General features: G+C 43.0%; 1 protein-coding gene across 7 annotated transcripts in view; it reads right to left on the bottom strand.

Annotated features, from left to right (window-relative positions):
- The window catches only part of MBOAT2 (membrane bound O-acyltransferase domain containing 2), a 151,023-nt gene that overhangs the window by 24,806 nt on the left and 98,738 nt on the right, over positions 1-27,479 (bottom strand). For all 7 annotated transcript variants that reach the window (XR_010149637.1, XM_063790131.1, XM_016946738.4 and 4 more), the window contains 2 exons: positions 10,147-10,202; positions 4,654-4,708 (listed from right to left, as the gene is read on the bottom strand). Coding sequence is in view for 6 of the 7 variants with exons in the window: in XM_063790131.1 (XP_063646201.1) it covers positions 4,654-4,708; positions 10,147-10,202 (111 nt within the window). In the remaining variant the exon portion in view is untranslated. The remainder of the gene's footprint in view (positions 1-4,653; positions 4,709-10,146; positions 10,203-27,479) is intronic.

The raw sequence follows: 27,479 nt of genomic DNA, 5'->3' as shown, positions 1-27,479 counted from the left end.
ACTGTGTGCCCTACCTGCTGCAGGGCCTGGATACGGCAGTAAACAAAAGAGAGGACAATCCTGCATCCACAGAGCTTGCATACTGGTTGCAGAAAACAATAATAAAATTTATAAAACATATTTTCAGAAGTGCTAAGTGTTACAAAAAGAAGGAACTCTTTTATTCTATTAAGAAGTCAGAGAAGGCCTCTCTGGTAAGGTGACAGTTGAGCAGAGACCGGGAAGAAGTGAGAGGAGTTGTGTGGATGTTGGTGACAAGGGTTCCAGGCAGAGGGAATGATGCGTGAAGACCCCTGAGCTGGGCACGGCTGGCAGCAAGGCAGCCGTGGGGCTGGAGCAGAGTGGACCCAGGGGAAGAGGTGGGAGCAGGGAAGACAGCTGAGGTGAGATCAGACGGGGCTTGCTTTACAAGCCATGGCAGGAACTTCAGATTTTATTCTGACTGAAATGAAAAAACACAGCAGGGGTTTAAAAGATCTGTCTCAATGCGTCACTCCAGCCCATGTGTGGGGCTCCTGCGGTCTCCAGGCAGGAGGTGACAATGGCTGGAGGAGGGGGCAGATGCTCTGCACATATCCTGGCAGTGGAGCCTGAAGGCTGCGGAGGGATTGGCTGTGAGGTGGAGGAGAAAAGGGAGTCAAGTCAATTCCACTCCTCAGAGGTCTGTCCAAATGATACATGGTACCTATGGGTAACAGTGAAAATGGGTAGTTAACACAGGAGACTATTTAGACTATTTATGTTACCATATAAATGAATAAGGAGTGTATTTAAAAAAAACAGCTGCATTAAGAAAGCCTACTGTCCACTGTTAATGATAAACCATCACAAAGAAAGCACAACTGCACCTGTGGACAGCAGGCAGGCTTCTTGAACATGTTACAGTCCATGCTCCTCTCTGAATATGATAAGCTCTCTCCTTAAAAAATACAAACACTCTTGTGGACAAGAGAGGTTGAGAGAATACCCTCATAAACAGTTTTTTAAAGAGCTAGGTCTTGTTATGTTGCCCAGGCTGGACTCAAACTCCTGAGCTCAAGCAATCCTTCTGCCTTGGCCTCCTGAGTAGCTGGGATGACAAGCACACACCACCTTGCCTAGCTTAGCATATATTATTTTTCTTTGATAAATTAAATAGAACAAAATAGTGATTCCTGTCCATCTGATACTATCTGGGTTACCACTCAGCCCAAACTACTTTTCTAACTTTTCCAGAATTATTTTTCCACTTTTAAAAATGTCTTGAACCTTAAGTATTTTCTTTTTAGGGCTTGAAACTGATGACAGAAAATGTTTCTGGCAGATTTTCTCTTCCAGTTCTTTCTATTTAATGATGAAACAGCATGCTTTCTCACTGTATCAAAGACCAGGGTAAGTACCCTGCAGTCACAAGGTTACAAAAGAACTCCTTGTACTCTAGCAGCAGAGCTCCATTCTCAATACCAATTATTTTAACACCAAGTCAAACTATGTATCACCGTTAGCAAGGACAGGAGATAGTTCTAAACCATGAAACTGGCTTAAGTAATTTTTGGCTCAACTGTCATATCAAACAACAAGTCATTTTAGGTACCGAAGTAAGTAACTGTATTTATTTATAAAATGAGAACTTAAGTCTAATTGTAATGTATAATATCAAACAAAACACTCATTCATTCATTCCATTGATATTTGATATCAACTATGTGTTGTCTCAAGCTTGGGCTTCTCATGTACAGAATTATTGACACTTTGGACCCATGATTCTCTGTTGTGGGGTCCTCCTGTGCAGTGCAGGGTGTCTAGCAGCACCCCCTAGGTGCTACCCACCAGATGCCAGTAGCACCTCCCGCCTCAGCAGTAACAACCAAAAATGTCTAGACATTGTCAGCTGACTCTTGGAGGCGAAATCACTCCAAATAATGACCATGGTTTGGATGATGGGGACAATAAATGAGACAAAGTTCCTGTCCTCAGTGACAGGGGCGGGGAGAGGGACAATTAAAACAAATGTCTTGTATAACATCAGACAGTAATACCTACTATGAGGAAAACAAAGCGGAGCAAAGGGAGGGAAAGTGATGGCAGGAAGGGAGGGGTATTTTTGATAGAGTGAGCTGCACAGTTAAGAATGAATTGAGTGAGGAAGCGTGGCCGAGCTCTGGGCTCTTGCTGGGCCTTACAATGCTGTGGTCAGGGGTCTGTAATTCTATTCTAAATTATAGGGGAAGCCACTGGAGGATTTTCATCAGGGGACAGGAATAATATAATCCAATGCACATTAAAAGCTTCCCTGGCTGCTAGCTGAAAAGTAGGCTGCACAGGGCATGGGAGAAAATAGGGAAGCCAGGAAGGAAAGCTACCACAGCAGACCAAGCAGAAAATGAGGGTTTGTACTGGGATGTGACGGGTGGAAGCGGTGAAAATCAGTCAGATTAGAGATTAATTTTAAAGGAAGGGCTAACTTGACTTGCTGGTGAAATGGATTTGCTGTAAGAAAATGGAAGTCCCCCCAAGCCACCAGTGATAATGGTACTGTTATTAGCTAACTGGGTGATAATGGTGGAGGAACAGATGCGGGAGGAGGAAGGAGGAGGGAGACAAATCAGAAGTTCTGTTTTGAACATGTTCTGTTCGAGCTGCCTGTCACTATCCATACAAAGACCTTGAAATGGCAGTTGGATAAATGAGGCTGGAGCCGAGGGGAGTGGATTGGGCGGGAATATAAATTAAGGAGCCTTCAAACACGAAGATGGCCTTTCAAGCCAATGGATGTGACCACCTGGAGAAAACGAAGTCCAGGGCTGAGGCCAGGCTAGTGGTAAGGCAGAAGCAGGGGCAGAGGATGCAGCAGAAGAGACAGAGAGAAAGAGCCAGTGAAGGAGGAGAAAAATTGAAAGAAGGGAGTGTCCTGGAAGGAAGTGAAGAAGGTATTTCAGAAGAGTGGCCAACTGGCCAATGCTGCGAGGTTCAGCATCATGCAAACAGGCTGACAATGAAATCGGCCAAGATTGAGGGCAATCTTGAAAGAATGAGTTCAGACCAAGAGTGGGCACAAAAACCTGAATGCAGGGGGCTGAGGGGAGAATGAGGGGAGACACTGAATGTCAACAAAGTCTTCAAGAAGTGCTCCTCTAAAGGAGCATGCAGTAACGGGGCGATGGCCAGACGGGAATGAGAGGTGTCATGAGCTTGTTCTGTTCAGGTGGTGGGGATGGCCCAACAGAGAGGGAGAAATCAATGAGTGAACAGGCAGGAGTAACTGACGCAGCTAAATCCTTGAGAAGGAAGTGAACTCCGTGCAGCAGTGAGAAGCTGGCCTTCGATTAGATGATGGACAGCTAGTACTTGACACCAGGAAAGAAAGCAGAGCACTGTGTTATAGATTCAGGCAGCATGGGAGATTTGGTGGTTGCAGAATCAAAGTAGGATTGCTTTTTTTTCTCTCCAAAAAATAAAATTTTGCTACCAACATGAGTATGGGGGACGGCGTGTTAGAAGTCTGGGAGGAAGGAGACTATATCATCTTAGAAGAGTGTGGGCAAGTGAGTGGACTGAGGAAACGCAGTACTACTGGCGATACTAAGGATCCTAATTTTAAATTGGGGTAATAAATTCAAAATGAGTCCAGTCAGCAAGACAGCGTTTTTCCACTCAGCATTCTTCCCCTGTTCAGGTAGGTGAAGAGGTGGGGTTACCCAGGTCTGGGGATTTGCTCTCGATGTGAGAGGCACAGGGGAAATGGCAGCTGAGTGTCTGTAAATGAGTAGCTACTGGGATGGCGCAAGGCTCCTAAAGATCAAAGAACCAAGACCAAATCAACCTCTCGTCAGGAAAGCTACTCAAGTGTCTATTTATTGATACATAAAGATTGACTATAGGGGATATCAGAATAGAACATTTTTAAAGACAGGAAAATACAAAAAGACCCCCAAGACATGCTACCTGGGATGAAAGATGAATACTTAGTGTAGTTCTAAATAATATCACAAACAATCTCATTCTTCTAGCAGCTACGCACTTATTCATTCTAGATTTGGAAACAAGGTAATCTGTGGGAAATTTTTCTTTAAGTATAATGAGTATTCCATCTCAAATTATATTAGTTGAGATAGACACTGTGAAATTAAGCCATTCCTTAGATTAGTCATCAGAGTGCCTTTAATAAATGAAGTAGAAGCTTATCCCAGAATGAATTCCTCAAATAATAATGAGAATTATCTGACTGGTTCTTTATTATTTCAAAATATGGCATCGATGTGCTATATTAATGTATTATATCTTAGCCCAGTACCTGCCATCAAATTATTGGCCTGTAAATGGTAGCTGCTATTATTACCAGTAATTACTACATGGCAGACATGAAGACAATACTATCCTCCTGTCTTCAAGGAACTCAGAGTCTCATAGGGATGAAAACTTTAGCAGCTAACCTCGTGGCCCATAGGAGGCGCAAATGTACAATCGCAGAGGCAGGGTGCTACAGGAGCCCTAGAAGGGATGCCCAGCCCTGCCCAGCAGGCTTTGGCAGGAGGGAAGTGCATGGAGGGAGTGAGGCTTGATTTTCAGAAGTAAGTACCTCTAGAAGGACTAGTCAGCCTCAGCCACAGAAGGAACGTGGGTCCTAGGCAGGGGCGCAGGAAGCATGGCGGAATAGGATGCAAAGGCACGTACCTTACAGCTAAATCCCTCTGTGAGGAAGTCAGTTCTTCATCCTTCCGAAACATCCCTGAGAAACAAAAATAGGTACTCATCAATTAAGATTTCTCCCCAAAATGGCATTTTTGCCCATGCACACTTTCATTACTTTCCTCATTTGAAATTCATGCTATTATATTCCTAATTTTGATATAATGACTGTTCCTTTCCTTCTCATGGCAACACAGCCTCGATCGTGTGAAAAGTCTCTATAAAATAACACATGGTTGGGTATCTGACTCCACTCTAAGGGGAGTTATAATTAAAGAATTCCCAAATGCTGGCACTTTAAAAATTATAATGTTATTATCCTTAATCGTAAATGCTATGACTTTTCGAAAAGGGGCATTACAATTTTTCTATTATGGGATGACTTAAATGACTACACATGAGTACTATAAACTAGAAGATCAACCTAAAGCAAAGAGCAATTTCCTTACTCCTCCATGACTCCAATGCATGAAAACCAAACTCAAATACATCATCTTCATCCATCTATTTACATTTCTCTTCAAAGAGGAGGATATATTATTTAAGATTACACATCAATTTACTAGATCCATATGCTTTAAAAATATATACCTCAAATCCAATTTAAAGACCAAAGGGGAATGAAATTAAAAAGCAAATAGCAACATTAATATTAATAAATTAATAAATTAATATTAGTAAAGTAGTAATATTCCCCCAAAGAACCAAAGCTAAAGCAATTAAAAAACAGTGAAATAAATAGACAAAACTAAAAACATGAAAAGACAAATCGTAGAATACATGTAGCCAACTAACGTGAAATGTTAATTTCACGATTAATAATGTTTTCATTATAAATCATTACATGTACATTAAAAGAGCAAGATGCCATTTTCACCTATTATAAGTATGCAGAAATTTTAAAGGGCTCTTACTCATATAATACAATCTAAATTATGTAAAACACACATTTTATGTATTTTATATGTATATAAAACAAAGATGAGAAGAAAATAATTACTGTCTTAAAATGCCTCAGGAACTATTCTATGCACTGAGGAAAGAGCAGAGGAAAAACAAACTCCCTGCTTTTATAGCACTTATATTCTAGTAGGGAGACAGAAGATAAACAAATAAATGAGGTACCAAGAGGAACTCACATAATCTTGCTGTAAACCAGTATAGCAAACACTTTAGAAATCTTTCTACCCTCTATTCCTAAAACTCTAGCCCTAAGGAAATAACTGAAGGTGTGATTCAAGATTTATGACAAGGATCATCACAACTTTATACATAATAGCAGAAAAAAAGTAACAACCTATATATGCAACAATTGGGGAATGGGAATATATTACACATTCCACTTTTGACAATTATGTAAAAAGAAAACCATGCCTCATAAGATGATAAAGGAAATATTAATAAAAAAGAAGGGGCCAGGCGCAGAGTGGCTCACGCTTGTAATCCCAGTACTTTGGGAGGCCAAGGTGGGTGGATCACCTGAGGCCAGGAGTTTGAGACCAGCCTGGCCAACATGGTGAAACCTTGTCTTTACTAAAAAAAAAAAAAAGAAAAAAAAAATTAGTTGGGTGTGGCGGCGGGCGCCTATAATCCCAACTACTCAGGAGGCTGAGGCAGGAGAATCACTTGAATCTGGGAAGTGGAGGTTTCAGTGAGCCAAGACTCAGTCAAAAAAAAAAAAAAAAAAAAAAAGTCTGGCTCTGAGAAATGTTGGGGGAGGGACATGGAAGATTATTTTTTCTTCGTATTTCCAATTTGTATTTTTCAAATTTTCCTCAATGATCACATACCTACTTTTTATAATCAGGAGGAAAAAAACACTTAAAAAAAAAAAAGATGATCGAAGATTAGAAAACGGTAAAACATTATCAGGATTTAAACCCCAAAAAAGGGTAATTCCTACTTGTGACAATTCTACTTTCTTCCCCCATATCAGATATATGTTGTCCACCTTTTCCTTAAAAAAAAAAAAAAAAAAAAGAGCCATCTTTAGAAATGAGGATAAGTATTCAATTTTTACAAACTCCTTATCCTTTTTTCCCTCATGCTTTTACCAGGCAAGTGACATGTTAATAGCCTTCTTTGTGATTTCAAGCTTTGCCATACATAAACTATGTCATTATATTTAGTCAGCATTTCCAAGTGTTTGGCATAGGGTGGGCCTCTACACCAGTTCAGTCTGCCATGTTGCTCAGAGAAGCGATTACTGCTTTCGAAGTGTAAAGTAACCAAGAAAACTAGACACAGAGCTTAAAGGATAGAGTTGCATAGAACAAACTTGTGTCAAAAGTCTACACGCACAACAAACCCAGCCTTCCTTCTCAGTTCAAAACTTGGGAACTTGCCAAAAGAATCAACAAAAACCAATTAAAGACAAGATATCATTTTTTAAAGCTAGAAGTCTAACCAAGTCCAAGTGAGGCAGTGCAGCAAACAATGGGGTATGACAAGACTTCTGAGCCCTGGCATGACACCACATTGCAGGTGGAGACCGAAAGCCTGCCACTGCTGCTGTGTCTAACAGCTGATACGGGTAGTCCAGTGATTCTACTCTGCTGCTTAGTTACCCTGAACATACCATTTTTTCACTGAATTAATGGAATGGCGTATCTTCCACTGTTTAGTACTTATGTATGAATAGGTAAAAGAAAATGATTGCTTATCATTTTCATGTAAATTCGGAGTCAGGAATCATGGCGATGCCAAACAACCACTGATTATCTCCATGGGTGGCTGCGATAGTGGCACCTTTGGTTTCTGATGGTTCAATGTACATTTTGTTTTATGCACAAAATTATTAAAAATAATGTATAAATTACCTTCAGTCTATGTGTATAAGGTATATATAAAACAAATTAATTCTGTGTTTAGACTTGGGTCCCAAGATATCTCATTACATGTATGCAAATATTCCAAAACCCGAATAAATCCAAAATCGGAAACACTTTTCTCAAGTATTTCATATACGAGATATTCAACCTGTACAAACATTCTGTTAGGTTCAAGTATTCCTATTGTGAGGTGACATCAATGAAGCTGCCAGCAAGACAACCAGCTACACTATCCCTAAAGGCCACAGTACAAGCCAGACTTCATGAGCAAACATGCCAGCAGGTTATTTTAGTCATTCATCCTAAGCCCTCAGCAATCTCATACACGATTCAAAGCCAGAAAGGCAAGCAGGCTCTATTATATGAGGGTGATGAAATGTCTTAAAAACCATGCCTAGAAATACCCAAAGATAAAATAACACCTGCTTCCTGAAGATGCAAATATGAATGATGCCACTGGATTGATAGTTGAGAAACAGACACAGCTGTAGGTAATTTATTTGGTTTCATCTAGGAGTGGTCCTGAACCAGGCTGTGCAGAAACAAGTTAACATAGTTCTGAGAATGCTATCCTTAGAAAGGCCTGCTTATAAGGTGTGCCCACGGCTGGTGTATGAGAACTTGGCTGGTCCACAGTCCCCTACACCGATAGGAAATGTCCCCTATGTCTAGCCTATTTGTGCCAACAATGTGGTTTATTCTGAACACCTGCTTTCCTTCTGGGAGCCTGGAATTTTGGTGTGCGCTAGGCAGCGGGGGCCTATGTGACCAGCCCCCAGTAAAAACTTTGGGTGCTGAGCGTCTAAAGAGCTTCCCTGATGGACACTTCACAGGTGTTGTCACAATCTGTTGCTGGGGGAAATAAGTCCGTTCTCTGTGACTCCCCTGGGAGAGGACTTCTGGAAACTTGTGCCTGGTTTCTTCCAGACTTCATTACAGGCACCTTTGTACTTTATTGACTTTGCTTGGAATCTTTTCACTGTAATAAATGTTAGCCATGAATTCAACTACATGCTCAGTCCTGTGAATCACCAAACTGGGAGTGGTCTTGGGGTCCCCCAATACACAGATAATAAGGCCCTTCTCTGAAAGATTACCTGAGAAAATATGGCTTAGACAGGGTTCAATCTATCCCTTGGGAATAAAGGGGTAGGTGGTATGGGATGTGGTAGACCTGCAGCAAACTGTCTCAGAGGATGTACTGAAGCAAACTGGAAGAGGAACCTAGTTTGAAAAGTTAAAGTGTATGAACTCCTCAAATGCTGCCAAGACTAATCACAATCTAAACTGTTCTAAAGAGATAATTACCATTAAATCCATTTAAAAGAACAGGTTACAAAATGGGGTTTGTTGTTCTTCTGAGTTGAATATATATATTGTCATCAGATACTTCTAGATCTATGGACAAAATTATATCCTTGATCCACGACTTTCCTATATTCTCTTTCCAGTGTCACAGGAGTAATCTGTTACCAGCATACTACAGAAGTTCTAGCACCTGAAGATAATTATAGGCTTTTACCTACAGTGTTTCCTAGTGTAAGTTTTATAACTACAGTCTAGTAACAGGGTCGAGTGAGTTTCACCCACTTCATTGATCACAATGCAAGAACTACAAGACACTGTGCATAAATTACAATCCAAGAAAAAACCCTCCAAGCTGAATCATACTGTTAATTGACAAAGGAGAAAACTGAAGCAGTAAGAAGCTGAACTGGAATCTGAGCGTACATCTGCCCATCCATCAAAACCCACACTCCAACCACATCCTCATGTTCCCTCCTGTATGCAGAATTTTCCCTCAGTGGTGCTTCTTTTTCTGAAGAGCAGAAAGATAGTTGCTGTTTAACCTGCAGACTTGATTAAACAAGTAGCAGAGAGTTTTTAATCTACCTCCTTCCCTCCACCACCCCCTCAAAAAACTAAGTGTTAATTTTGCTTGTTAGTAGCCAGAGGGGACAAGAGGAAAAATTCTCCTCTCTCTCTCTGCACAGTACTGTCAAGGCTGGTTCTCTGACAATAAGAGGGAAAACCTGCCCGGGGAGTGGGCACAGGATGGGTGGAGACACAGTAGGGCTCAAACTCATCTCAAAAGCTCCGCAGGCTACATACAAATGACCATTCTAACAAGGATGCTTCGTTTCTTCAGTCTTCGAAGGAATCAGAGCCCAAATCTCACGACTCAGAGTCCTGTTAGGCCAGGACTAGATATCCACTCACTGAAGACAGAAATATTTCTAATAAAAATACATGGAAACATGTAATTATGAATGTGTGTATATCAAGGAGAAGAGGTGGGGGAAGGCACATAAATTATAATAAAAATTTAACGAGGAGCTGAAGCAGGAAATAATAAAACCTGATCTAGACCAAATGTCTCTTTCCTTTATATGTCAAATTATCACTACTGTGGGCCATATGACTAAATCACACTATTCTACTGTCACTGCACTGAATTCAAAACGAAGATAAAACACTGAAGGAAAGCAAGCATTTTTCATAATCCTAAGCACAGTTAAGTATATTTCCCTATCTTACCTCCCTCCATTTCCTTACTCTAATAGCAGAAAGTTATGGCAATATCTCAAGCAAAAGATTATTGGAATTAAATTTTTTCAGCAATAAAAATTAATTTCAGAATTCTTACCATCATGAATTTCGCAAGCCAAACTAGTGATCTTCTGAGTAATGATCATCATTGGGCTGTGACAAGATAAAAAAAATTAGTGTTTTAAAAGAAGAAAGTTAAAACAATACTTATGACATATGAGTTAAGAGTTTATTCTGCTTTTATCACTACAAATCCTGAAATTTTTAACATAAAAAAGACCTCCAAGGGATTTCAGCAATAACTCAGGAGTTATGTATTTGAGGACAGCATAGGCGATGGGGATCTGGACTTTCTCCGAGGCTTCAAAAAAAGAAAAACAAAAGAAAAAGGCTCCACCCCTAAAAGAAATCTCCAGTGACCCAGTGATCTAACCCGGCCTCCAAATCTCACACATTAGAAAACAAGGCCCGGAGGTAAGAAGCACGCAGGCATGAGATGTGGCCCCAGTCTCCTGCTTTCCGCTCAGTACTTTCTTCAACATATCATGGACAGACTCTCAACTCCCTATTCTAAAAACTAGGCACCGAGGAGTTACAGACTCTAAACACAGCCATCTAAGGCACTGAAATCATGATGTATTTTAAAGGAAAAAGGACTTTAAAATCATAAGAAAAAAATGGCATTATTTTCCCATATCTTATAATTACTATAATTGAATGAATAACTTAGAAAGGAAAAAACACATCCACATAAGAAAACCACCAGGATGCATCTTAACCTTTAAAGATGACATTAGCTTACAGACAGTATTAAAAAACAGTTAAGGCTGGGCACGGTGGCTCATGCCTGTAATCTCAGCACTTTGGGAGGCTGAGGCGGGAGAATCGCTTGAGCCCAGGAGTCTGAGACCACCCTGGTCAACACAACAAGACTCCATCTCTATAAAAATAAATAAAATAAAATAAGAATAAACAAAACCACCAGGAAGGCTTTTATCCTTTATTACATTAGCTTACAAACTATATTGAAGAACAATTGACCAGAAGTTATTTAATTTTTTGAAACAATAATATAATAAACCCAGAAAATTGTGTTTTGCCTCAAGGTAGACTGTGCTCTATACACATGCAGAGGAGAACATGTTTCACGGAATCCTGAGGACAGTGTGGCGCACGCAGCATCACCCCATGCACTGCCAAGGAAAGGGGCCAGGAGGGGAGAGGACCCCAGGCTAGGGAGGCTTAGACCCCCGTGGGTCTAGTTCTGACCTGCTCTCTTCCAGCAGTCCACACCGCTCAGTGCAGAAGCTCGAACTGCTGCCTCTCGCAAACAGAGGTGTCTTTCTCACAAGGTCAGCAAACGGCAGCAAGGGTTTGCTTTAAACATTCCTACCACTGGAAATTTGATTCACAGACCTGGGCCCTTGAGAAGCTACAGCTCATTCTCCTCAACTAACGGGAAGGTCTCATCAATGACAAATGTTCTTAAACTGGAAGTGCTTAAGGGAGGAGATTTCTCTTAGGTTCCCTTAAAAAGTCAGTTCTTACATTTACATACTCACTCCTCAGGAAATCATGCTTCAACCAACCTAATCCCCCAGGTGGCTTGGAACACCCGATTGCTATTTCTGCTTTGCAAGATAGATATCCTTCAAGCCCTTGAAAATGATAAAAATGCCCTATAATTTCCATTTCCCTGGGGGAGAGAATCATTTTTCTCACACTGCCTAATTCTTTTCATAGTTTAGCTCACTGGTGAGTTATAAAATTCTCTTCAGTTCCAAATTCTAATTTCCACATCACCTTAAAACATAGTAACAACTGATAAAATAATTATTACATTTATTTTGTCAATTCAGTGACACAGTAAGCTGTCAGGTATACATAGACAAGATGTTAAAAAAATGCAAATAAGTGCTCTGAGTGTCCTTCTTGTGCCCACTTGGGCCCCTGAACCCACATGCAACTTCTATTCCATCAGGTGCAAAGGACACAGAAACTCTTATGAAAGTAAGCTGCGCTGGGAGGACGGGTGACATGTGGCTGGGAGGACGGGTAAGGTGTGGCTGGGAGTATGTGTGACATGTACCTGAGAGGATGAGTGACGTGTAGCTAGGAGGACAGGTGACATGTAGCTGTATTGCTGGTTCCAAGAATCATGCCTTAACAGAGTGGGAGGGAAGGCAGGAAACAGACCTGAATACTCCAGCCTCTCTCCAAATGCTGCTCCCTTTACCCAGACTACTCTTCCTCGAAGCATTTTACAAGGATAAGTTACTCCTCCCTCTTCATGAATCAGCTGAAGAGTCACTTCACACAAGAGGCCCACTGGACAACTCTATCTCAAGTAGCTTCCCTTGTGCCCACAAAAACACACACACGCACGCAAATACTCTTCATTTCATCTTAGTCCTTGTTTGTTTCCTTCAAGGTGTTTTCACATTCATAGTTGTTTTCTTTATTAAATCTCAGTGGTTGTTTTAAAATCTCTCCCTTTTTAAGAAAGTCCATGAGGCAAGGAACCTAACAATCTTGTTCACCACTGAATCTCCAGCATGTAGCACAGTGTCTGGCAAAAAATATGTGCTAAATTTAACAAAATGTCTTTTTCATCAGGGTCTCACTCTGTCACCCAGGCTGGAGTGCAGTGGTGCAATCTCGGGTGACTGAAGCCTTGACCTTCTGGGCTCAAGTGATCCTCCCACCTCAGCCTCCAAAGCAGCTGACACTACAGGTACATGCTACCACACGTGGGTAATTTTTAAATTTTTTGTAGACACGGGGTTTTGCTATGTTGCCCAGGCTGGTCTCAAACTCCTGGGCTTAAGCGATCCACCCACCTCAGCCTCTCAAAAGTACTGAAATTACAGGTGTGAGCCACCGTGCCTGGCCAATAAATATTTTTAAAATATCAAATAAACTGAATCTAAGTGTCCAGTCAAGATCTATTATTCCTTCTGTAGGTTAATTATACTCTCTCCCATCTGTTCTTTCTCATCTGTGCTTGAAAGCATTTATTATATATTGTAATGATTTGTTTACTTTTCTATTACTACAAAAAGCCCATGAGCTACTCAACAGTTAGGAACACAGCTTTAATTATTTCTGTGCCTTCAGTACCTGGCACCTAATACACTATCAGTGTGGTGACTGGTTTATAGAAATGCTTCATCATATTTTGGTTTCATTTCCTGATGGTCATTAGCTCAACACATTCCCTTTGTTTTAAGTGGATGGCAGTCCCAAGGCTTCTGGTCCAACCCATCAGCCGGTGCGTAGCACATGGAGAAACAGAAAGACAGAAGACAAAATTATCACAGGGAACTATGCAGGAGTATGTTATGGATGAAAATAAGAAAGGATTATAGGAAAAGTTCAGTAAGGGATGAGCAGATTAAAGAGAGCTCAGAAATGCAAATTGGAGGGCAAAACAGACATATGAGTCCAATGCAGCAGGTATATGGCTGGGAGACAAGAAAGACTGATGGGAAAGGGCATATCTCACCCTTCCGCAGCAGGAACGACTGTGCAGGAAGCACTTACAACAAAAACAGTGCAATGGTGCACAGGGAGGTAACTGCAGTGGGCTTTCTTAACAGCATATTTTGTTCATAAATCTCTGGTTCAGGACAATTAGGGTGATTCACACAACTATTTCACTTACATCTTTACTGACATTTTAACTATTAAATTTCTGTTGACTTTGTATTAATGGAGCTTCAGTATCTAACCACTTCCTGGGCCCTAGAAAAGTCTGGGATACCTTGACACGAATTGGAAAGAACCTCCTGTTTCCCTAGGATGGAAATGGGAAGCTGGAGAAGGTAGGAGAAGCAGAAGGCTTTGGAACTTCCAGAGTGAGGTCAGGGCCTCAGGATGGAGTTTCCGTTTCCTTCTATAGGACAACATTAGTATATTTAAGTGGTATTACCGAAATTTCCCTCCAGTGATACTCTGCTAAGAATGTGGGAAAATATGAAATATAACTGTCCAAAGTAATACTTCAACTGATGTAACAGTTTCAGCTAATATTAAAAAATTCAGCTGAAGTAAAAACTCCAGACTTTCTGAAATAAAACAAAGGATGAAAAAGTTAAAAAATATATTCACACACTTTTTTCTCTACAAAGAACAAGAATAGTAGGATTTGGTTCTATTACACAGTAAAACTCAAATGTAGTTAAACATTACAAGATAATGAATGCTAAAAATGAACAATTACTTTCATGATTGTTCCATTATCTCTGGGAGACCACTAAGCTTAAGGGAAGTCTGTATATTAATGCTACAAATCAACTAAAAGCATCTACTAGGTAACAGCTTGCCACCAGGACATGTGTTACCCAGCAACGGAGGCAAACTGTTAACTGTTCACCTCAGTTATCCTAAGTGTACAAGTACCCTTTCAACCAAACAAGATCCACTGACACCAAGTAACCCCACTTACCTAACACCAAATGAATACAAAGTGAGAGATAATAGAAAAGGCCATTGGTCTTAGTCATCCATTCATTCATTTACTTACTGCTCCATTCAGAAAAAAAAAAGTATTTAATTAATGAGCACCTAAGATGCACCAAGTACTGTTCTATGTGCCAAAGATACAATGTGAACAAGACAGGCCAAGTCCTTGCTGCTATGAAATTTATACTGTACTGGAGAGAGACAGATTATAAACAAACAAACAGGTAAAAGACACAGTGTGTCAGATGCTGCCAGTCCTGGGCAGTGAAATGAAGCAGGGTAAGGGGCCTAAGGAATACAGAACACAGGTGGGAACCGGCCTCACCCAGAAGATGACAGTGAAATAGACGACAAGCTCTGTGGAGGCCTGGGGTAAAAATATTCCAGGAAGAGAGAAAAGTAAGTTCAACAGCCCCAGGAAGAAGTGTGACTGGCATGTTGGAGGATCAGTACGGAGGCCAATGTGATGAGCAAGGAGGACAGGAACAGAAGTTAAAGATAGCAAGCAGGACACCGGATCCAGCAGGCTCTGCAGAGTGAGGACACAGGCTTGGATCTGAGTGACACGGGAAACTACTGGAGGATTTTAGGCAAAAGAGTGACTTGGTTTTAAAAGAATATATTCTCACTCTAGGTTGAAAAAAGACTGTGGGGGCACCAGAGGCAGGGGGAGGGGGTGGGGGAGGAGGCAGGGGAGGTGGGCAGGGGGAGACGGTGGCTTAGACCAGGGTAACAGCACAGGAGGTCTGAAGTCACCTCTAGATCTATTCTGAAAGGAAAGTCAATGGGATTTGATAATGTATCCAATGTGGGGTTTCATACCTGGAACCACCAAGGTTTTTGACCAGGGTAACTAACTAGGAGGAGAAAGCTGACTGAGAAGGGAAATCAGGACTGCAGCTTCAGGCACGCTTGGCACAAGAGGCCCTAGACAGCAGGGTACATAGGCAGCTGGACATAAGAGTCAGAACACTTAATCCTGACCCCACATCAGCTGTGGAAGACAAGGAAGTTATTTAACTTTTCTCAAAACGGTTACCTATAAAACACAAGGGATAATAATGCCGCTGTGTGGATTAAATTCAATAGTATCTGAGACACAGCAGATGTTTAATAGGAGCTGGGTCCCTTCTCCCATTCACACCTTTGCATAGTAACTGCCAGAACTGCTAAGAAGCCAGTGGCGCTGAAGGGACCTAATAATCAAAAGGGAAGTGCTGTTTCTGGAGAAGCTTTCTCTTGAGAACAGGAAATGAAAGGTATGTGAATAAACTACATAACAAAGTATCCACTGCCCAGTGAGCTATTTGAAGATCTGCACAGAGAGAGCTGAGGGAATGCATTTCAAACAAGAGTCATTTAGTTTGGGCCTTTAAGACTGCAGAAGTTTGGATATGCAGATATGGCTGGAAGGATGTTCCAAGGAGAGACACTGGGATAAGCAGCAGAACTGAAGAAGAAAGAACGGGTGAGAGGGCACACATCAAGGAGGCCCTGCAGGCCTGTCACCAGCTTCTCAGCCTCAGGAAAACACTGTTTTTTTTTTTTTTTTTTTTTTAATACTCTAAGTTCTGGGATACATGTGCAGATCGTGCAGGTTTGTTACATAGGTATACATGTGCCATGGTGGTATGCTGCACCCATCAACCCCTCATCTACATTAGGTATTTCTCCTAATGCTAACCCTCCCCTAGCCCCCACCCCCCGACAGAACCCGATACGTGATATTCCCCTCCCTGTGTCCACGTGTTCTCATGGTTCAACTTCCACTTATGAGTGACAACAACACTGCATGTTTCTGAAGAACCTTGTACCACACTGCTTTGTGAACACACATACATTCAGGGAGAAAGGCTTGGTTGGGTAGGGTGGGGAAGAGACAAAGCAAACCATAAATGGATCCATCTCTGTTTACTCCTGGTAACTTGAATTACATTAGTGGCAGCTAAACGGAATGTTTCCTGTAATCAAACGTAGGTCAAGGGCTGGGAGACACTCCCACAGAATGGGCCAGGATAAAGGCCCACTACTTGCAGCAGTTGAATGATTCATATCGACCCTATTTACAACACAGTTGCTGGGCGCCATGTGTGGGGAAGATAATGAAGGGCCAAGGGGGGCCTTCCATGACTCATTTCAGAGAACACAGAAACACATCTACAATTAGACTCTGAACGTGAATAATACTTTCTAAAAAGGAGTGATGGACATGACAAGCACACCTGTGGCTATCAGATTGTGTGCAGAACTGGTGGGTTCTTGGTCTCGCTGACTTCAAGAATGAAGCCACAGACCCTCGCGGTGACAGTTCTTAAAGATGGTGTGTCCGGAGTTTGTTCCTTCTGATGTTCAGACGTGTCCAGAATTTCTTCCTTCTGGTGGGTTCGTGGTCTCGCTGACTTCAGGAGTGAAGCTGCAGACCTTCACGGTGAGTGTTACAGCTCTTAAAGGCGGCACGTCTGGAGTTGTTCATTCCTCCCACTGGGTTCGTGGTCTCCCCGACTTCAGGAGTGAAGCTGCAGACCTTCATGGTGAGTGTTACAGTTCATAAAGGCGGCACGTCCGGAGTTGTTCATTCCTCCCAGTGGGTTCGTGGTCTTGCTGACTTCAGGAGTAAAGCTGCAGACCTTCATGGTGAGTGTTACCGCCTCATAAAGGCGGTGGGGACCCAAAGAGTGAGCAGCAGCAAGATTTATTGCGAAGAGCAAAAGAATAAAACTTCCACAGCATGGAAAGGGACCCTAGAGGGAGCCACTGCTGGCTCACCTGGCCTGCTTTTATTCCCTTATTTGGCCCCACCCACATCCTGCTGATTGGTCAATTTTACAGAGTGCTGATAGGTCCATTCTACAGAGTGCTGATTGGCCCATTTTACAGAGTACTAATTGGTCCGTTTTACAAAGGCTGATTGGTCTGTTTTACAAAGTGCTGATTGGTCCATTTTACAGAGTGCTGACTGGTGTGTTTACAATCCTTTAGCTAGACACAGAGTGCTGGTTGGTGCATTTACAATCCTTGAGCTAGACACAAAAGTTCTCCAAGTCCTCACCCAATTAGCTAGACACAGAGCGCTGACTGGTGCATTTACAAACTTTTAGCTAGATACAAAGCGCTGATTGGTGCATTTACAATCCTTTAGCTAGACAGAAAAGTGCTCCAAGTCCCCACCCAACCCAGAAGCCCAGCCGGCTTCACCTCTCAATCCCCCCTCTAAACAGGACACCCCAACTGCTATTGAGAATTTGGCCGATGACCGCTCTAGCTACTTCCTGCTGGATAGGAGCAAAGAAGGGGCCCTGCAGCTGTAGTGTCCTCCAGAAAAGTTGTTAGTTGAGCTCATTTGGGGTTCCGTTTGTAAGAACATCTGTAGGTTGATGGCCTCGATTCTAGAGAAAACAAATTTGACAAAGAGGTTAAAAATACAGGGCCCGAAGGCAAGTAATAGCAAGATGGCTGTTACAGGACCTAGAAAGGGGAGAAACCATGTTGCCCAACTCCAGAGGTTGGTATAAGAGTTGTGAAAGGGAGCCGGGCACGGTGGCTCATGCCTGTAATCCCAGCACTTTGGGAGGCCGAGGTGGGCGGATCACGAGGTCAGAAGATTGAGACCATCCTGGCTAACATGGTGAAATCCCGTCTCTACTAAAAATGCAAAAAAAATTATCCAGGCGTGGTGGCAGGCACCTGTAGTCCCAGCTACTCAGGAGGCTGAGGCAGGAGAATGGCATGAACCCGGGAGGTGGAGCTTGCAGTGAGCCGAGATCGAGCCATTGCTCTCCAGCCTGGGTGACAGAGTGAGACTCCGTCTCAAAAAAAAAAAAAAAAAAAAGAGTTGTGAAAGGTGTTGTCTGATTGCAGAAGCCTTTTCCCGTAAAGGCCGGGTGGCATCTCGTAATATCCCTGACTGGTTAGTGTAAAAACAACACTCTTCCCCTAAGAAGGTGCACAGTCCTCCTTTCTCAGCAGTGAGGAGGTCTAGGCCTCGGTGGTTTTGGAGAGTCACTGCTGCCAAAGAGTCTATTTGGGATTGTAGAGTAAGGATAGATTTCGTCACTTCCTGCAAACTGAGAAATCCTTTGAGAGTGTGTGGCAGTAGGATAATGCATGTTACACTGTTAACTTTTAGCAAAATTTACTTTAGTTGAAAACCTTGTAAGTTTGGGATTTTAATTTTTCTTTGCTATTAATAAGACCTTGTTCAGTCCATATTAACTTAAAATTGGTATAGACGGCTCCTTCCTGATTCTGTAAGTACTTTAAGGTTTGGCTGAGTGCAAACAGCTCACACGTTTGAGCAGACCAATTATTAGGCAATTTTCCTAACTCTGCTTCTATAATAGTTTCCTTATCACTTACTGAATACCCATTGTGTCTTTTTCCTTAATCGCCTGGGAGGAACCATCTATCTCCTGTCCTGAAGGGAGTTCCTCCTATGCCTGATGGGACCTTTGTATGATAATTAAGATTTAGATCCCCTGTTAGGAAACCTGCTGGGTTAAGGATTTTTGATAGGAAGGCTACGGGCTGTCAGTGGCCTCAGTGCTTTCGGGCTATGCCCTTGTTTACACTGATAACAAGGTGGTATTGGAGTGTTACAGGGTTATAGAGAAGACCTTCAATTATCAATTATAGGTTTTAAAATTTACCCTGGCTTTTAAAGGAAAGGGGTACGCTGTTTTTTCTTTACTACTTCTCTGACTTCTTTGTCTCTGTCTCTTCCTCTCTTTGACTTTCTGTGTCTCTTTCTCTCTGACTCCATCTTTGTCTCTTCCTCTCTGTCTCCTTCTCTTTGTCTCTCTTTCATCCTCTCTTTCTCTGACTTTCTGTCTCTTTCTCTCTTTCCTTTCTGCTGCCTCTGCCAGCTGCTTATGCTGCTGTTCTCCCCTCTCCTTCCCCTTTGGATGGCTTCGGCAGTGTAAGACTGCCACCTCCTTGGGTTTCTGCACTGCATGCAATAACTCCATGGTTTCCTTGTGGTATTTAATGGAGGGAACGTTCCCCCAGAGGTTAGGAACTCCCTTTCTTTCCATATTGCAGCGTGGGCATGTAGGATTAGATAAGCATACTTGCTATCTGTATACACATTTATTCTTTTTCCCCTTCCCAGTTCTAAGGCTTGGGTAAGTGCCACTAGTTCTGCTAATTGGGCACTGGTCCCTGGGGGAAGAGGCTTACTTTCAAGTATGGTTACATCACTAACTATGGCATAACCTGCCCTTCATATCCCATTCTCCACAAATAAACTTCCATCAGTATATAGGTTAAGGTCAGGATTAGCTAAGGGGACTTCTAAGAGATCATCTTGGGCGGCAAAACTCTAGACTGTAATTTGTTGGCAGTCATGCTCGATTGGTTCCCCATCCTCTGGGAGAAAAGTGGCAGGGTTGAGGGCCACGCACGTACATATCTGAAGCACTGGTCCCTCAAGGAGTAGCGCCTGGTATCTAAGTAGGCAATTGTCTGATAGCCATAAACTTCCTTTGCCACCTAGTATGCCATTTACACCATGAGTAGTTCAGATAGTGAGATCCTTTCCTTGTATTATTTTGATAGCCTCTGACACTAAGATGGCCACCGTCACAACTATCCGTAAACAGTGAGGCCAATCTTTTGCTACTACATCAATTTCCTTACTTAGGTATGCCACTGTTTGTGGGGTTGTCCCACGAGTCTGAGTAAGGACTCCAAGAGCTATCCTTGCTCCTCCGTGACGTATAAAGAGAAGTTTTGTCCTGTCGGAAGGCTTAAAGCTGGAGCTTGTACTAGGGCCTGCTTTAAGGTTTTTGAAGGCTGTTTCTGCTCCTGGTTCCCATTCTACTAGATGAGTATTTGCCCTGGGTCTCCTTGATTAGAGTATAGAGGGGCCTGGCTATCTCGCTGTATCCAGGGATCCAGAGTCGGCAAAAGCCAGTGATTCCAAAGAACCCCCGCAACTGTTTTAATGTCTTAGGGCACGGATAAGCCAGTACAGGCTGTATTCATTCCTTGCTGAGGGCCCTGGTTCCTCTAGCTAAGATTAGGCCTAGATATTTGGCCTGCTGTAGGCTAAGCTGGGCCTTCGACCTAAACACCTAGTACCCTTGATTAGCTAGAAAGTTCAAGAGATCTAGAGTAGCCTGCTGGCAAAAGGCTTCTGAACTGGTAGCCAAAAGTAAATCATCCACATACTGAAGGACCAGAGTGCCTGGACTTGAGAAGTGGCCTAGATCTTGGGCCAGTGCCTGACCAAACAGGTGAGGGCTATCCCTAAACCCTGGGGGCAAGACCATCCACGTAAGTTGGGACGTGTGGTCTGTGGGATCCTCAAAGGCAAAGAGAAACTGGGAGTCAGAGTGCAGGGGAATACAGAAGAAGGCATCCTTGAGGTACAGAACAGTGAACCATTCTGCTTCCTCTGGTATTTGAGAGAGCAGGGTATAGGGGATGGGTACAACTGGATATAGAGGAATTACTGCCTCATTGATAAGTCTAAGATCTTGCACTAGTCTCCACTGACCATTCGGTTTTTGTACTCCTAGAATTGGGGTGTTGCAGGGACTGCTGCATTTCCTTACTAAGGCTTGAGCTTTGAAATGTTTAACAATATCTTGCAATCCTTTATGAGCTTCAGGTCTTAAGGGATATTGCCTTTGATAAGGAAAAGTGGTGGGGTCTTTTAGCCTGATTTGGAATGGGTGGGCATTTTTTGCCCTTCCAATGCCCAGACTTCAGGGTTGATTCCCTCTTCAAGTAGTGGACAACAAATGGGTAACTTGTTCCCCATATTCATGTAGATAATAGCTCCAGCTTTGGCTAATATATCCCTCCTTAATAAGGGTGTGGGACTTTCAGGCATAACAAGGCAGGCATGTGAAAAGAGCCAAGTCTCCCAATTACAACTGAGGAGGTGGGAGAAATACCTGGTTACAGGCTGTTCCAGGATTCCTCGGATGGTAATGGACCTTGAGGACAGTCATCCAGGACAGGAGATTAGCACTGAGAAGGCCGCGCCAGTGTCCAGGAGGAAGTCAATGTCCTGGCCCTGAATGGTTAAACTGTACCTGGGGCTCAGTGAGGGTGATGACATGAGCTGGCGCTTGCCCTGGGCACCCTCAGTCCTGTTGTTGGATCATCTGGTTGGGGGTTTCTGACCCAGAGAACCTTTGTCTTATGGAGCAGTGCACCTTCCAGTGATTGCCACTGCATAGTGGACATGGATGAGGGGGCAGCTTGTTTCTCATTGGACAATCTTTTTTAAAGTGTCCTTGTAAACCACACTCTTAACAGGTCCTACCAGATGATTGGCCTGCTCCATTTTCTGTCTTCTCTGAACCACCAAGGTTTGTTTGTCTGAGGGCCATGACTAAGGCTGCGGCCTTTCTCTGATCTCACTTTTCCTTTTGGGCCTGTTCCTCGTGGTCCCTATTATAGAACACCGAGGTTGCCAGGTTTAATAATGCCTCCAGATTTTGTTCAGGGCCCAGGGCTTGCTTTTGGAGCTTTCTCCTGATATCTGCAGCTGATTGGGTAATAAACTTATCTTTTAGAATCAATTGACCCTCAAGTGATTCGGGTGACAGGGGAGTATATTTTCTTAAGGGCCCCCGTAGCTGTTCAAGGAAGGCAGAAGGATTTTTTTCCTTTCCCTGAGTTATGGTGGACATCACTGAGTAATTCATGGCTTTTTTCCTAATTCTTCTTAGTCCTTCTAGAACACAGGACAACAGATGTTTACGACTCCAGTCCCCATGATCTGAGTTGAGGTCCCAGTGGAGATCCATACTGGGGATGGCTTGCTGACCAGTAGGGAATTTGTCCCTTTCTTCAGCTGTCATTCTATCATTTACTTGACTAAGATACCAAGTATCTCCAAACTTTGGGGCTGCAGCTAAAGCCGCATTCTTTTCATTAAAGGCCAGGGTTTCATCTAATAATAGCATGACATCTCTCCAAGTGAGCTCAAAGGTTTGCCCTAGACCCTGTAGGACATCTATGTACTTATCAGGATCATCTGAAAACTTCCCCAGGTTTGCCTTGATCTGCTTTAAATCAGAGAGGGAGAAGGGGACATGTACCCAGGTTGGGCCAAATTTCCCTCCTCCTACAGCTTGAAGGAGACATATCCAATAACCTGGGGGGTTTTGTGGTACTTTGGAGATTTCTTTGCTTATTTCCTCCTGAGTGGGGGAGATTAGAGGAGGCTTATCATTAATAGAAAGGGGAGCTATAGGGAGGCTAGGATACGGGGGTAAGCTGAAAGGTCCTCCTGTGGGATATAAATTTCAAGCTTTGCATAGTTGTGTATTCTCCTTCAATGAAAAGAAAGCTCAGACATAAGGTATTTCACTCCATTTGCCTTCCCTCTTACAGAAAAGATCAAGCTGCAGGATAGTATTGTAATTTGTACTTCCCTCAGGTGGCCATTTTTCCCCATCAGAGAGAGAATACTGGGGCCAGGCTGTAGTGCAGAAAAAAATGAGCTGCCTCTTTTTCAGGGTTTGTGGGTCAAATTGGTCCCAAAGGCTTAGGATGTATTTCAAGGGTGAGCCTGTTGATGCCTGAGTGTTTCCCATCTGAAAGACAAAACCGCCCATGATTTTGGTTTGTTTTGTTTCTCGCCCTGCCCAAAAACCCGCAACAGTCCCTGGACCCTGCTGATCAGAATAGTTGTGCTCACTGACGCAGCAGCAGAAACAACCCCTGCCCAAGAACCTGCAACGGTCCCTGGACCCTGCTGATTGGAATAGTTGCGCTCACCGATGCAGCAGCAGAAACAACCCTGCCCAAAAACCCGCAACAGTCCCTGGACCCTGCTGATCAGAATAGTTGAGCTCACCAACACAGCAGCAGAAACATTAGTTTTCCTCCTAGACCACAAGGAGGACCAAGGAAGGTCAGATTTAGTGGCCTTTACCGACGCATTCTCAAAAACGTGCACCCTTGCCTGTCCTCCTAGACCACAAGGAGGACCGAGAAAAATTGGATTTAGTGGCCCTTACCGACACATTCTCAAAAACCTGTTAGAGTCCTAAGCATTCTCCTGTTAGTATTAGGACTTTACCCACGTACCATAAAGATGTTATGCCCCAAAAATGAAGTGGAGGGCCATACCCTGAGGGAGGGAAGGGATCTCCAGAGTTACAAGAGTGATGCCTTTTGTCCTCACTTATATGAATAGGAAGGATACAATTTCTGAGGCACCCCGTATCCTAGCTTCAGGAATAGTTTTTGTTAGGACTGCTTGTCTGAGGAGGGATTCTAAAATTCCAGATAGTCCCCCCTACGATGGGGCTTTGCGCAAAAATTATGTCTTTCTGATTGGTGAGCCCGGGTGCCTAAAGAAGGTAACAGAGTCCTGAAGTTTATACTAGAAATCATTCTTACAGGATAAACTAGAAAAGCATCAGAGACAGGGAGTGGTTTTTAGAAGCAGGACTAGCCTTGGAGAAGAGAGGCGAGAGGAAGTTTGTCTGACAGGCATTAGGACCCAGGAGGCAAGGGTCAGGATAGATAGGATAGATGGGCGAGTCTCGCTTGGGCGACATGACTTTGAGAGTTCTGCTCATGGCCGCAGGGTCAACCAACTTGTTGTCGGGACCCCGGAGCTGAATGGCTTTCCTCTCTGTCAACCCTCAGCTCAGCCCAGAGGTACAGGAAAAGTGGAAGCTGGTTCCAGGCAAACCAATGCTCCCAACTCCTAAGAGTCGGGGGTTAAGAGAGCCCTTTTCCAGAAAGCCTGACACCCGTGTCCGTAGTCCAGCGGCCGTGCTAGTCGCTTTTAACTGGCCAACAGGTGCCCAGTATTTAGCCCCCAAATTCTAAGGAAAAATAGGACAGAATAGCAAATGAAAGGGGTCCGATGGTACTCACCACTTGGCGATAAACAATGGTCCCTTCGTGGTCACCAAAATGTGTCTGGAATTGGTGGGTTCTTGGTCAAGCTGACTTCAAGAATGAAGCCGCGGACCCTTGCAGTGAGTGTTACAGTTCTTAAAGATGGTGTGTCTGGAGTTTGTTCCTTCTGATGTTTGGATGTGTCTGGACTTTCTTCCTTCTGATGGGTTCGTGGTCTTGTTGACTTCAGGAGTGAAGCTGCAGACCTTCGTGGTGAGTGTTACAGCTCTTAAAGGCGGTGCGTCTGGAGTTGTTCATTCCTCCCGGTGGGTTCGTGGTCTCACTGACTTCAGGAGTGAAGCTGTAGACCTTTGCGGTGACTGTTACAGTTCATAAAGGCAGTGCATCTGGACTTGCTCATTCCTCCCAGTGGGTTCATGGTCTGACTGACTTCAGGAGTAAAGCTGCAGACCTTCACGGTGAGTGTTAACAGCTCATAAAGGCGGCGGGAACCAAAAGAGTGAGCAGCAGCAAGATTTATTGTGAAGAGCAAAAGAGCAAAAAGCCTTCACAGCGTGGAAGGGGACACAAGTGGGTTGCCGCTGCTGGCTCGGGTGGCCTGGTTTTATTCCCTTATTTGGCTCCACCCACATCCTGCTGATTGGTCAATTTTACAGAGTGTGATAGGTCAATTTTACAGAGTGCTGATTGGTCCATTTTACAGAGTGCTAATTGGCCCGTTTTACAGAGTGCTGATTGGTCCATTTTACAGAGTGCTGATTGGTGCGTTTACAATCCTTTACGTAGACACAGAATGCTGATTGGTGCATTTACAATCCTTGAGCTAGACACAAAAGTTCTCCAAGTCCCCACCCGATTAGCTAGACACAGAGCACTGACTGGTGCATTTACAAACCTTTAACTAGACACAAAGCACTGATTGGTGCATTTACAATCCTTTAGCTTGACAGAAAAGTTCTCCAAGTCCCCACCCAACCCAGAAGCCCAGCTGGCTTCACCTCTCAAGATCACATGGTCTATCACTTCTTCTTATACTTGAAAAAAATGCTGCCTACAAAAGTACCTGGCTCAGCCTTCAAGAACTTAGCAAAATGCACAGTGCCTGCTTAATAAACCTTAGTGAAGGAGCACACACGACTGAGCAGTAGTAAACATTTACCAAGCCTCTGATACGGTTCAGTTAGCTCTAAGATATATTCTTGATGTGAATAAACAATTATTTCACATACATTTTTTTTTTTGGTGGGTACACTAAAAGCAACTCTTTCAGTACCACAGAAATCAACATATTCCAATCAGAACGTTTTTGCCAAAAAATCTGTTCTTGCTTCCATCTACAATCTATTATCTCTACCTGGGGCAAGGATTCACCTTTCTCTTCTCTTTCCAAATGTCCCAATACAATTTACTGAGTACAGCCTAGCTTTCCCCACGGATTTCTGATCCCACCACTGCTGTTCTGTATTTTTATTTCTTAGATCCGTGAGTCTCTTTCTCAGTCCTTCATCCGGGTTTCCTTGGTTTGCCTATTCCTGTCAGTCCAGAATATTTTAATGACTCCTGCTTTACAGACGGCAGTATGTCTTTATATCGACTTCATTACACTCAAGCATTTATTCTTCTAGAGAAAAATTTTCAATTTATTTATCTAATTTCCCTCAAAACTCCACAATTTTACCTGCATTAACACCAACAGATTAACTTGGGGGAATCAGTATCTTTTTTTTTTATTTTACTTTATTTTTTATTTTTTTGAGACAGCTCTGTCGCCCAGGCTGGAGTGCAGTGGTGTGATCTCAGCTCACTGCAACCTCCACCTCCTGGGTTCCAGTGATTCTCGTGCCTCAGCCTCTGAAGAAACTGTGATTACAGTTGTGCGCCACCACGTGGCTAATTTTTGTATTTTTAGTAGAGACGAGTTTTGCCATATTGGTCAGGCTGGTCTCAAACTCCTGGCCTCAAGTGATCCAGCTGCCTCAGCCTCCCAAAGTGCTAAGATTGCAGGCATGAGACACCATGCCCAGCCCCATTCGTATCTTTATAATACTGAAGGTTGTTTTTATTTTTTATTTTTATTTTTTTTGAGATAGGATCTTGCTGTGTTACCCAGGCTGCAGTACAGTTGTGCAAACATGGCTCACTGCAGCCTCAACCTCCGAAACTCAAGCGATCCTCCCACTTCAGCCTCCTGAGTAGCTGGGACTACAGGCACACAGCACCATGCCAGCTAATTTTTAAGTTTTTTGTAGAGATGGGGTTTCACCATGTTGCCCAGGCTGCTCTTGAACTCCTAAGCTCAAGTGATCCTCCCACCTTGGCCTCCCAAAGTGTTGGTATTACAGGTGTGAGCCACTGCACCCAGTCACAATACTGAGTTTTATTATTCAAACAAACAGGCTGATTTTTTTTTCCAGTTACTCTATGTTCTACAGTAAAAATTTATAGTTTTCTGCACAGGTTCTGTACATTTCTTTTTACACATATTACTACATATTTCATGGTTTTTCTTGCTTTTGAAACAGGATCCTTTTTCTATCATATTTTCTAACTGATTACTGCTGACATGAAGAAAGCTATTTAGTTGTTTTATACTTCTCTTGTATCTATTTTCTGAGGCTAACATGAAACCAACTTCAGTAGCTTTTCAACCTTTCTGTAAACAGAAACTTGTATTATGTATTATGGTATAACTTTATCTTTATCTAATGAACATTTTAAATGTATCTTAAACCTAACAATTTACACATACACACACACACACACACGCAGTTTCTCCATACTCTTGTGCAAGTAAAACTGTCCCATAAAAGAGAGATTTCACACTGATTCCTCGGCAAGAGTCTGGGCTTTGCTTCTTGCACTTTCTAGCATCAGAGCAACAGACCAGCTCAGCACCAAGGGTGAGCCACTATCCAATCCACCTTATTAGCCATCTAACATTCTGAATAGCTATGATATTCACTCTAATTAGGATCAAGTCAGGATCTTTTCTGCTCATGTATTATAACACATTCAAGGGTTCCCTGTGCCTGAATACTTCATCAAGGGGAGAGTCTGTCTCTAGGTGGCTTTTTCTCCCTTGTGCCCATTAAAAAACAAAACAAAAAAAATCAAGAGCCTTCAAGTTCATTC

This window comes from Pan troglodytes, chromosome 12, assembly GCF_028858775.2.
Source record: "Pan troglodytes isolate AG18354 chromosome 12, NHGRI_mPanTro3-v2.0_pri, whole genome shotgun sequence".
NCBI classification, from domain to species: domain Eukaryota; kingdom Metazoa; phylum Chordata; class Mammalia; order Primates; family Hominidae; genus Pan; species Pan troglodytes.
The sequence above is the reverse complement of the archived record's forward strand: the minus strand, read 5'-3'. Positions and strand labels throughout refer to the sequence as shown.